The 12781-nt window shown below is 37.5% G+C and overlaps 1 protein-coding gene across 1 annotated transcript in view; it reads left to right on the top strand.

Moving 5' to 3' along the window:
- PDE6C (phosphodiesterase 6C) overlaps nucleotides 1-12781 on the top strand; it is a 34104-nt gene that overhangs the window by 17112 nt on the left and 4211 nt on the right. The window contains exons 13-21 of the mRNA XM_080598643.1: nucleotides 274-381; nucleotides 466-575; nucleotides 3169-3256; nucleotides 6918-7018; nucleotides 8112-8219; nucleotides 8492-8555; nucleotides 9607-9681; nucleotides 9826-9909; nucleotides 10865-11018. Of these exons, the coding sequence (XP_080454769.1) occupies nucleotides 274-381; nucleotides 466-575; nucleotides 3169-3256; nucleotides 6918-7018; nucleotides 8112-8219; nucleotides 8492-8555; nucleotides 9607-9681; nucleotides 9826-9909; nucleotides 10865-11018 (892 nt within the window). The remainder of the gene's footprint in view (nucleotides 1-273; nucleotides 382-465; nucleotides 576-3168; nucleotides 3257-6917; nucleotides 7019-8111; nucleotides 8220-8491; nucleotides 8556-9606; nucleotides 9682-9825; nucleotides 9910-10864; nucleotides 11019-12781) is intronic.

Below are 12781 nucleotides of genomic sequence, written 5' to 3'. Positions count from 1 at the left end.
TTATATTCATTCTTAATGATCATGGATATATTCATTCTTAAGCATTTGCATATCTGTCATAAAGTCTTAAAACTGATCCTGAAATTGTGTGACTTGTGGAACGAATTAAATCAACATACATTTACATAAGAACATTTTGCTGCTGCCATGTTTAATTTAATAGAACTTGCATGTTACCCCACTAATTTTATAGTATGTTCCATTAATTTTATAGAAATTTTATAATTTTCTTTCAGTTAGCAGCACAGTATCAACCACTTTTAATCATAACAGGTCCTTACAAGATGGATGTACACAGTCAGAAAGGGCTATCGAGATATCACTTACCACAACTGGCGGCATGGATTCAATGTGGGGCAAACAATGTTTACTCTGCTGATGGTAATACTGCTAATATTAACTTTACATTCATTATTTAGTTTTTCTTTCAAGGCAGGCGCACACTCAGAGTTGTTTCTTTTACAGACAGGCAGAATAAAGAAATACTATACTGATCTAGAAGCCTTTGCCATGGTTGCTGCTGCTTTCTGCCATGACATTGATCACAGAGGAACCAACAACCTGTACCAGATGAAGTAAGTGCAAATACTCAAATATACAGCTATGAAGTATTTTTAGTGGTAAATGAAAACAAAACAAAACAACAAAAACACAAACAAAAAAAAACATGTCAACACATGGAAAAATATAATGTAGATATTTCAGTTTATATAGCATGAATGGACATTCATCCTACAGAAGATTCCAACACTTGGTTTGTAGTGGAGCCTCATGCACATGAGGCCACATAAAAACGAGAAAAGAAAATTAATGAGATAACAAAGCCAAAATTACTGGCAGTGAGTGGGAGCACAGAAGCCTGCAGAGTCTAAAGTACAAATTGATTTGTGTAGGACCTGCAAGGGCTTCTGCCACAGATCTGTCCTCGGCAGCAAGCCAAGGCTGAAGGGGAGACAAGCCTCAGGTGTAATCATCACTCCTTTGCTGTTCTTTAATGCCTTTCAGCATGTCTAAAAGCCCATATCTGGACTACGGTTGTTTTGAGTTCATGCCAGACCTCTGTAGCTCCCCAGTCTGAAAATTGTTTCAGGTGCTGTAAGAGGAATTCATTCATGCAAATGAGACGGCTTTGCTACAATATGATCAAAAGGACAAGAATTATTTTGCCTCTAACATTTTTAAGTGAAAAAATATTTAAATGAAGGTCAAGAAGACAAAAAAAATAATGTGGAACAACAGAAGTTAGGCTAGAAATATAAAAACATCTATGTCTGTTGATATTACAGCAGGAAAAAAAAATAAAATAATTAAAAAAAAAAAACAACAACAAACAGTTACAACAGTATGGCACACAAATTCATATGACTTATCTGTCATGGCCAGCAAGATCCAAAATCAAACTTGTGTTCTCTTTCTTACTGCACCACCTGTAACATAAAATTAGCTTCAATAAAAAGAGTAGAAAGTCCCTTAACTGGAGTTATTTTTTTCAAGATAGGGCAAAATCACTTTTCTGGAGAGGAATTCATGATGTTGAATAGACAAGGGCCAGCTTAAAAAAAGACTGGATTTCAGGTGCATTCTTTTTCTCAGTTTTCTACTGGCTGATTTGCCTAGTTTTTTTGTTCTCTCCAGTGAGTTTACTGACTGACATAGGTCCTTTCCTGAGGTGTGATCTCATCATATTATACAGGATTCTGAACTATTGAGATTGCTTTTTGCCATGGGATTCGTTACACATCATGAAGTTATGCTTTGCAATTCATGATCCTTTGCATTCTGAGTGTGTAAAATATTCTAAAGGATTTCTTTGTGATCTTTCCATTGTTGATACTAGGTTTTTGTTATGAAACAATACTAATTCATATTACTTTAAACATTACGTATCATGGTGAGACCAAGTACTCTCTTAAGAGTGATCAATCTGTCCTTTAGTCTTTCATGTGATTTATTTGGGCTTGTTTCTGTGTGCTAGGCAGAGAACACAGGTATGTCATGTGTACCAGGAGATTATAGCCGTAATTTTTGGAGAACTATTTCCCACCAGCTGTATCTCCAGAATGATTCATCCTTCTTCTCTGCCCCTGGACACACTCTGCCCAGGAGAGGAGTTTCAGACTGCATGCTGGAGCAGTGACGTTAAGGGATTTTCTGATTATTCTCTGGGATTCTCCAGGTGACGTAGGAGAAAGAGAATGACAGACACTGATTCTTATTCAGCTGACTGCCTCTCAGCCAAATAAGTTTAAGGGGTTTTAAAATCTTCCTATTGTGGTCTTCCCCAGCTGAAAGCCCTCTACTTGAGGTCATACGCAGTAAAGCTATTTATAAAAGCTATCAGCTTTGCTGTTACAGCCTGGAAGTCTGCCTCCTCTACGCTGGCAGAAAATACAGGTAGCCTATACCAATGCACCTTAGGTTATCTCAGGAATTAACTTTTTGGCCAATGGAGGACAGGAGGAAAATACGCTTCCAAACATGCAGAACCACCTATAATGTAGATAGGACACTTCTCCCTTCTTCCCGCTGCCATAGTCTGAAGCAGAATTACCTCTTCTTGAAGTCTATCCCAAGGCTCAGAGGGATGCTTTGAGCTATGTGCTAAGACACATTGAACACATCTGAGCTGTCAGGACTTGTGCAGTTCATAAAACAATGACTCTGAGGGAAGGGAGGAGCCAAAGGGCACCTGAGGAATTAAACTCTATTATACCATTACTTTAGCTTCAGCTGTAGTGAATCAGTATCACAGGGGATATGCTCCACAGTCATTACAGGCAGACAACAGTTCAAAAGCCATGCCACACAATAAATACTGAATGATGGATACAAGCCCTTTTTAAGCAACACAGAAACTATGTAGATTAAACAAACAGCAAAAGAGAACGTGCAAGATGAAACAGTGGCACGTTTTCAAAAAGACAGTTTTTGAATTTTGAGCCCTCTCCTTTGACTGTCAGTGGGCACTGAACACCCAGTGCTCTCTAATTTCTGTCTTTACCATCACAAGAATGAAGGCAAGCAAGCATGTTTTTTGTTCTGCCTCATACTAGTGGTCAATATATAAATTAAACTATTGAATATGCAGATCAGAAGCATTTGAATCAGAATCCTAAATAAAAAATAATGCCTTCAAGATAGTATAAAAAATCGTCTCTTTTTCAACAGATCAGCTGCTCCACTGGCAAAACTTCATGGCTCTTCCATTTTAGAAAGACATCACCTAGAGTACAGTAAAACCTTACTGCAAGATGAGGTATGTTTGCATGAATATTCTGCTTACACTGATCAACACAAAAGATCCAATTAAGTTACAACATTCCAAATTTCTCCAGCTTTTATTCATTTCTCTAATTCAAAATTAAGAAATTGTGCTCAAATTCAGAAGTTTAAAACAAATTCTTATGTACTGTCTACTTCACAGAAACGTCAGTAATTTTGCCAGAAATTGATTCACTCAAGATAAAAAAACTTGTCCTGTGGGCCTCACTCACATGCCTCAATTCTTTCTGCTTTCGCTAAAAATCTGAAGTAGAAAATACATGGTGTTGTAATTAAACTGCTGCCCCTCATTCTGAGTTCATTGTTGGCTCTGGCAACTGAGGAACAAAGGGATGAAGCTGTTTATGGAGGCTCCCCTCACCCTCACCCTCACCCTCACCCCCCCCCCCCGCCCCCCGCCCCCCGCCCCCCATCTCACTAAAACAGCTAAAGTAGCTTCATGGTTCTGTGGCAGCTCTCATTACTGCTCTTCCCTGAATTAGATGCTTTCTCCCTTCTCTTCTGCCACCCTAAATGTCTCTACCCCCTCTCCCTATCACTTTTCATACCCCTGCTGCCTCAGCCTGGGCAAGCACATGCATTTCCTTATGCCCACAGGGGCACTGTGGGGCCATGTTTTTCCCCCTCAGCTCTCCTCAGGCTCAACAAAATGGCGGCACTGCAACCAGACAAGGCCTTCTGCTCCACAGAGCCCTGACCTCCTGCATGGGTCAGCCATTCCTCCCTAAGTGGTGCCTGGTTCTGTCCCCACTAGAAGGGAAAAGACTACTTACAACACTTTAAAGGATATTTTTCAGGGAAATAAGAAAAAGACTTAACAATCTAGGCCTGAAAACTGGTGGTTGGAAGGCCCCTTCCAACTTGTTTGCACCAGTGTGGCAGGCACTCACTTCCACATCCATTTTTAATTTTCTAATTTTCTAATCCCTAAAGAGGTACTATTTCCTGACCACAGCAGGGCATAATCAGAATAAATCCTTACACTTATCAGTAGCACAGTGGTCTTAAACAAAACAGAATATTTATGATTAAAAAAAAAAAATTATTTCCTTTATTGATGGAGATGTACTTTTTCAAATGCGAGATTCTGGGGCCTAACCACTGCTTTTTGCTAGAGCAATTGTCAGGATCTTTGAAGGTGCTGAACTGTGGTATCTGACACCCCAAGCTCTCACATGGATTGTCCCATCAGTGAAGGAAGGAAGGAAAACCAGGACACAGAAAATGCTGAGTGTGACGCTTTCATTCCCTTTGCTAGAGAAAAAGGGCATTACACTTACTAGAGCAGGTCCCTAACAGCACTGCAGGCAGTTGTGCTGACTCAGGCTAACAGGAGGAAAAGGTCTCTACTGTGAAACTTCAAAAAGTCTAGAAAAACTATCATGTCTAAGCAAAGAAGTAAGGAAAAGCAGCCATTTCTTTATGAATTATGAGAATACAGTTGATTTTTAAAATTATTTTTATTTTTTAATTTATATATGGCAATGGCAGACTGAGTCAAAGTGAATTTACTTAGTTGTGCAGCCTCTGGAGGCAACATCTTAGATCTGCATACACAGTTATTCAGCCATGTATTCTGGTCCCATCCTGTTATCCAAACACAACTCCTTCCTGGTCTTTCTCCCAGTTTCTGTGCTGGTTGATCCCTCCTTTCTTTTTCAAATGCATTTTTCACTTTCCTGTCTTTCCTCTTAAAAGGAGGTACTTCTTTAACAGCTTACATTTTCCAACCTGCAAGGCCCTTTGGGACTGTGTACCCTGTCTCCCTGAGGGTACTCACAGGGTATGAGAAACAGTTTTGCTACCAGTGCTACTGAGGAGGAAGCATAGAAGCATAGAATCATAACGGTTGGAAAAGACCTTCAAGATCATCTGGTCCAACCATCACCCTACTACCAATGTCTCCCACTAAACCATGTCCCTAAGAGCCAGGTCTAACCTTTCCTTGAACACCCCCAGGGACGGTGACACCACCACTTCCCTGGGCAACCCATTCTAGTGCCTGACTGCTCTTTCTGAGAAGAAATGTCTCCTCATTTCCAACCTAAACCTCCCCTGGCGCAACTTGAGGCCATTCCCTCTAGTCCTATCACTAGTTACCTGTGAGAAGAGGCCGACCCCCAGCTCCCCACAACTTCCTTTCAGGTAGTTGTAGAAAGCAATAAGGTCTCCCCTGAGCCTCCTCTTCCCCAGACTAAACAACCCCAGTTCCCTCAGCCACTCCTCACAGGACTTGTGTTCCAGGCCCTTCACCAGCTTTATAGCCCTTCTCTGGACACGCTCCAGGGCCTCCATGTCCTTCTTGTACTGAGGGGCCCAAAACTGAACGCAGTACTCGAGGTGCAGCCTCACCAGAGCAGAGTACAGGGGGACAATCACCTCCCTAGTCCTGCTGGCTACACTATTCCTGATACAAGCCAGGATGCTGTGGGCCTTCTTGGCCACCTGGGCACACTGCTGGCTCATGTTCAGGTGAGCATCAAGCAGCACTCCCAGATCCTTTTTCCCTGCACAGCCTTCCAGCTACTCTCCCCCAAGCCTGTAGCGCTGCATGGGGTTGTTGTGGCCAAAGTGCAGGACCCGGCACTTAGCCATGTTGAACCTCATCCCATTGGCCTTTGTTCACGTCCCTCTGCAGGGCCTTGTTACCCTCCGGCAGATCAACACTTCCCCCAACTTGGTGTCATCTGCAAACTTACTGAGGGTGCATTCAGTTCCCTCATCCAAATCATCAATAAAGATATTAAAGAGGATGGGCCCCTACACAGACTTTTGAGGAACACCACTGGTGACCGGTTGCCAGCTGGATTTCACTCTGTTCATCAATACTCTCTGGGCCTGGCTGTCCAGCCAGTTTTTAACCCAGCAAAGAGTGTACCTGTCAAAGCCATGGGCAAACGAATTACTGCTCCATTATCCCGGCCCTTCAGGACATGGAGAAACAAAATCATCTGCATTTAAGCAATCATCTGTAAGGACACCAGACAAGATATATTTAAGCTACTAGACTATCTTGACATCAGATTGTGCATAGGCCCTGCCCGTCATTTTAACAACCCTGCTGGTAGAACTGAACATTTGATTTCCGCATTGGCCCTCAGAGACTACCATGACTGCAGGTCTGAAAGTGCAGGGTAGCTTTCTTTGCCATTATTCTTTGCCTATGCTCTTAATCTGAAAGAGGAAGGCTAAACTATACCTTTCTCTTCCCCCGTAACATGTAAGATTAACTATGTAGGCCTGAAGTAATTCATCTAGGATCACTTGCTGCAAAAGAGTAGCTTTTATATTCTGTACATAGAAATATCATACTTTACCGTATATTCCTTCTGCCAGTCAAGGTTTGGTTAGTATATATGACATTGTTGTGAAAAAAAAAATGTAGGATGTTTTTATTTGGATCTCAGTATTAGACACTTGTGCAGCAGTAATTGACAGAATGGTATTAAAACTTAAGAACTGCTCTTGAATGAAGGCCATCTCTGACAACTGAAAAACTTTTCATGTGTAGCGTTATGTTGATTTAGGCCATATACATGCAGTTTTGTTATACTTTTCTATGGGACAGGGTGTATAGTACAAACCAAAGACAGTTTTATAAGAGGAATTGAAATCGTAAACTTTCCATCTTGCAGAGTTTAAACATCTTCCAGAACCTAAATAAGCGCCAGTTTGAAACCGTTCTACACTTATTTGAAGTTGCAATAATAGCAACTGACTTGGCTTTGTATTTCAAGTAAGTACTAAATTCTGTGTAACTTCCTACTGAAAAAAAATGTCAGTTCTATACAATTTACATCTGTAGTTTACTTGTTATATGCAGAGTACAGAGCTATATTTTGAATTGTTTTTAATAACTCTTAATTCTTATAAAAAAAAAAACAACACAAGACATTCTTAGTTTCTTTATAAACTTTCAAATTTCAGAGCAAGTTAGATTTATATACATACAACAGGTCATTCAAGTATGCGTTTAGTTACAGCAGACATTGTATTTCAGAAGTGTGGATTCTGTAGCCTAGTAGTAAGCTTGCCGGCATGTATTTAGTGTACCACACTACAACTACTCATACCAAACAGGAACATGCTTATGACATGGAAATTGAGATTCTGGTTTAAGAACAGACATCGAGTGATCCCAGTGCTAAATATCCCAAAGACTTCAGAGATCAACTTACCTATCCTGTTTCAAGGTTACTAACTTGACATGCTTTTAAACAGGGTATTGAGCTTTTGTTTTTTTTGGTCCAGATGTCTCACAAGTTGGACAATTTAAAGCCAGGAGACAGGAAAAGTTTAGTAAGTTGTTCAACAGCAGTAACTAAATTTTAATGAAAATTAACTTAATAATTTCATTCATTATATATGCAAATTAAAGGATTTATTAAGCAATAATAAGACATCTGTATTTTTCAGAGTTTTCAGTCAGATTTTATGGCTTTTTTTGACATTTGAGGAGACAGTTGAAGAACATTTGTTAGCTATTTGTTTCAATTCTCACAATTCATTATGTTACTGGAAGGGATAATATTAAGGAAAATATAATACTAAAGAAACAAGAATGTCACCCCAAACAGTTTAATACGCAGAGTCACGAAACCTGTTATGTGGTTGTCAGGAGCTAGAACATATGTCAATGGTATAGAGCAAAATCTAGATGTGTTAGGTTAACTAGAAACCTTGAGTTTGGTGGAAAGAAGGCATCACTATGAAACTGTTGTGACCAGGATACATTTTTGGAAAAGCATAAATATGAGAAATATGGTTTTCTATTTTTCATGCAGGAATTTTTGTTCACTAATATATGGTTTATTGGTATGTTTGCACAGGAAAAGGACTATGTTTCAAAAGATTGTGGATGCAATTGAAAAAATGGAAACAGAAGAGGAAGCAATTAAATATATATCTATTGACCCAACCAAAAAAGAAGTCATCATGTAGGTGGTTAATATCTTACTCTTTATTCAATCAGTTATCTACAGCCAGATTTTAAAAGTATTTGGGCACCTAGATATGTAAGTTGAGACTTGGTGTTATTGTATGATGATGAGCATAACCATGATTTTAAATAAGAAATAGATGTCAACAGGCTTCTCAAAAGGTGCATCCATCTGCATCTTAGGTATCTAAACCCCTGAAAAAAATCTGTATTTTTTTTCTTTTCTTTCATCATCCTAATTATATTCCATTTTGCCTTACATTTTCAAAGGGCTATGATGATGACTGGATGTGACTTGTCTGCCATAACCAAGCCTTGGGAAGTGCAGAGTAAAGTAGGTACTTTTCAGACACTGCTGCATTTGCTGGCTGTTTTATTGCCCATTTGCTAAATGATCATTAAAAAATACTTATTATCATTAAATAGATATTTAACTATTTGCACCCAACTATCTTTCCAGAAAACAACTTTTATTTATCTGTCACTGAGAGCATAAGGGCTCCATGATGCCCCTCTCCACCCACACTACAGTTGATCTACCCTTTTCTACTTGTCAGTCAGCTAAAACCATTTCTGATTCTGTCAGCTGTTCTAGCTACCGTTAAATCTTAATCCATTATTTTTGTGTTATCTAATTTTTGCTATTTTTCAAGTATTTTTAAGGTACAGATTTTACAACAGAACAATTTGAATGAATTGTGTCTATTCTGTAGATCTTGGTGCTGTTTCAAAGTAGCTTAATCATGCTAAAAATAAATTCAGTAATACAGTGTGACACTGTGTTGTAGATAAGTACCTCAAATACTTCAGTACTTATTGACCATCATGCTCAAGCTCATCTGTTAGTCTTATGGATATAGGTTTTAATAACGCATAATCCAAATACAGCTGCAAGATGCTTGTAGAGCGTTCTACGTAATATACATTACAAGAACTAGAAGATTCTGTTGTGTTGCTAGTATTGTCATGGTACTGCTGATGATAATCTGTCATTCAGTCAGTATGCACCAGAATTTCAAACTGTTAGATAATTTACTTGCTGGAAAAAGCACACCAGAGATTGTCTGTAATTCTTGAAAGAAATACTCAACTATCTCATGAGGGATTAATGAGTGGAATTAAATTGTCTTTGACCAAAATTCTCTATTTATAATGCATCTTGCAAGAAATAAATCCTCTTTTGTGGGTGTGAAGTTAGTAACAATAGTTAAATACCCAATTGAGAATACATTGATTTAAACAGTATTATGCCAGTCTGAGTTAATCAACATTTTCAAATTTTCTGGAAAGCCTTGTTCTTTCCTTTATCTATGTATTTATTTATTAATTCATTCATTCAGATTTAGTACTTTCTGCTTACACTTCCATTGAATTATGATTTTCAGGTTGCCCTCATGGTTGCAAATGAATTCTGGGAGCAAGGTGACCTGGAACGAACTGTGCTACAGCAACAACCAATTGTAAGCACTAAATAATTTAACTGTGTTAAGCAATATTATCTGTTATTTAAATATTGAATAGATAATGGTCCATGATGATTATTAGATCATTACATCCAAAAGAATGATGTCTGCATAATCTAAATTACTGCTATTCTGTTCTAGCCCATGATGGACAGAAACAAAGGAGATGAACTACCTAAGCTCCAAGTTGGTTTCATAGATTTTGTGTGTACATTTGTGTACAAGGTAAGAATAATATTTTTGGTTTTCCCACTACAGCAGTTCTGATGGTGCAATTAGGGACAAACCATTGCACCAAAAAAAAATCTAGAGAGCAGCAGGAATCGTATTTATAGGGTAAATAACACAACCACCACCAATATCACAACCACCACAATTTTTCAATCTTTTGTTACATAGAAGAATTGCTCCCACAAAGCAAATTCAAGAGATGGTATTAACTGAAGATCTCAATGAAACTCGAGGGCACTAAAGTTTTGTTACTACCCTCCTTGAAAGACTGAATTAGAAAGCCCAGTCTGAATCTTCAGTCCCATTTAGTATAAATACACAACATGTATGTGGTTACAGAAATCAATTAATGGCACAGTGAAGAGAACAGAAACTTGCAATATTCTGGAAGTTTAGCTATCACATGTCTTCTAGAAAGCAATGAAATGCTGACATGGTTAATACCAATCTAGCTTTTCATATTAATCCAAAATATCACAGAAAAGTGATGTGTACCTGAAGATATGAAAATATTACATCCTAATCTGCTTGGAATATACTATGAGATACTAGACTATATCATTGTATACTGATATTGATAATCATATGATGAAATACCAGGTATCATAGAATAAACCACCATTGCATGCCACCAAGAATATGCTCTCAAATATGCACTGGCAGGTACTGGCACGTTTTAAAAACTTTTTTTCCATTCTGTAGAAAAAAACACTACCAGATATGGAGCAAGTGGTTGCAAAAGAAAGTGAAATCAAATAGAATTAATTCATCTAGTATACATACTGAAATAATTAGATTTTATAGAAAAATGAAAGCAAATGTTTTATCTGCAAAGCAGCAGTATTTCTGGAAATTTAGACTTTAGAAGTCATCGGTGTCTACAGTTTTCTAATTTACTAATTAGGAAATTTTCTAATTTACTAATTTTTAATTTAAATTGGTTGTACAGGAATTCTCAAGGTTTCACAAAGAAATTACACCTATGTTTGATGGTCTTCAAAACAATAGGGTTGAGTGGAAAACACGGGCTGATGAATATGAAGAAAAGATGAAAGTTATTGAGGACCAAAAGAAAAAGGAAGAAGAAGAAGCTGCCAAGAAAGGTTAAATAACTTCTAAGATTTTCCTTCATATATATGTGTAGGCAGTCAGTATGTTCTCTCTCTCTAAAATTTACACATGCTGTACACTTCTGCAATATTCTTAACACTAATGGTCTGATTTAGCCAAATTAGCTTTATCTTTAGTTGAAAGAGGAGTAACCTTTCAAGATGACACAAATCCAGTACACTGACCTCATTTTCTAAAATGCACGATTACAGAAAATGTTCATAACAGAAGTGAAGGGGATGTAAAATTTCTTTTTTCGTAAGACATAAAACTGAATGTAATTAATCACCTCTATTTATCTGTGAATGTTAGAACCACCTGAAATATGAGATGTATCAAAATTCTGCATGGCTTCAGCCTCAAATATATTCACATGCTTTGTTTAAGCTGAAAACAAAAACTTAAGGAAAAGGGTTGAGAATGGACAGTGTGTTTTTGGAACATCCCCACTCCTCTTCCAAGTTTGAGATAAAGCTTTTGGCTCTAGTTTCCTGTTGTCAGTTCCTTGGTTAAAATATGGTCTCATAGTACAAATTTAACACTAATCTAAGAGAACCCAAGTCCTAAAATTGAAAGTATGGCTTTGCATATGATAACCCAGAAGATAATCTGATTTTATAGAAACTGAGAACATATCACTCAAGTGCAAGAGTGAAAGTAGTTATTTTTATTCTGTATTACATGCGGAGCATGAGCTCTGGTAATCAGCTGAGATGACTGAAAAGATTCAGAGATTAAAAAATAAATCGTGATTTATAGAGAATGATTTATTGTCAGCTAACTTAAAGGAAAGTTAGTTTACTCTTATAGTTTATTTTGAATCTTTAAAACAAAACAGTACTGAATAATCTATTTGTTAATCAGTGTCTATGGGAAATAGGTGAGTATTTTCCAGATTTCTCACAAAAGAAAATTTTACCCATCAGGTTACTGTCAGAATTTGAAGCAAAACTAGAAAGTTATTGGCTCCTAAAAAAAAATGTTAATAGGCTAAAAATTTTTAAAAATATGTTCCTGTACTTATTAAAAAGGCACTGTAAGCTACATGGTTTAATCAAGCAGATTTTTGAAAGAGATCTACTGAGTCAAGTTACTACTGTACAAACAAATTTTTAAAAGTTTAAAATGCATTGTATTTTATCAGGCCAAATTAAACATTCTCCTCCAAACAGCATGTATATTCAGTTAGCATGTATATTACATGAACTGTTACAGAAACAACTTATAATAAAACTATATGAAATATTTTGGCCTGCTCACACTGTGATACCACTTACAATCTCATAGGAATTACGCCCACTCTATTCTCTCTCAGATTTATTTTAAAAGGCTTTTTTTTTTCCAATTAATCTTATCATCTTATTAATTTATTGCTGAGAATTAGCTGGTTCTGAATATGAACACTGGGATGTAAGCATCTGAGTTTCACAGAAATACCAGCGAAAGCCAACCCTCATTACATATTTGCTTTTTTGGCAAAGGGAATAGTTACTGAAGTCTCATTCTATGCTCTTAAGGTTCCTCTTAGCTAAAAATAAAATAATACTTTAGGAATTTAGGACTTTAGGAAGAACCATGTACTGATATTCCCACTTGAAGGCAGGACCATCTCACATCATTGGCATTTTGGAGTCACTTAAATCACTGACTTAGGGAAATAAGTGTTTTCCCACAGGGAACTTTACACAGGCTGGCATGGACAGACTGATTTACAGGAGCCAAGGATCTGGTCTTCTTTGCATATCATAGTTAGTAT

The sequence above is a fragment of the Anser brachyrhynchus genome (genome assembly GCF_964034855.1).
Source record: "Anser brachyrhynchus genome assembly, chromosome: 6".
Classification (NCBI taxonomy): domain Eukaryota; kingdom Metazoa; phylum Chordata; class Aves; order Anseriformes; family Anatidae; genus Anser; species Anser brachyrhynchus.
Note: the sequence above shows the minus strand (reverse complement) of the source record. Positions and strands in the feature narration are given on the sequence as shown.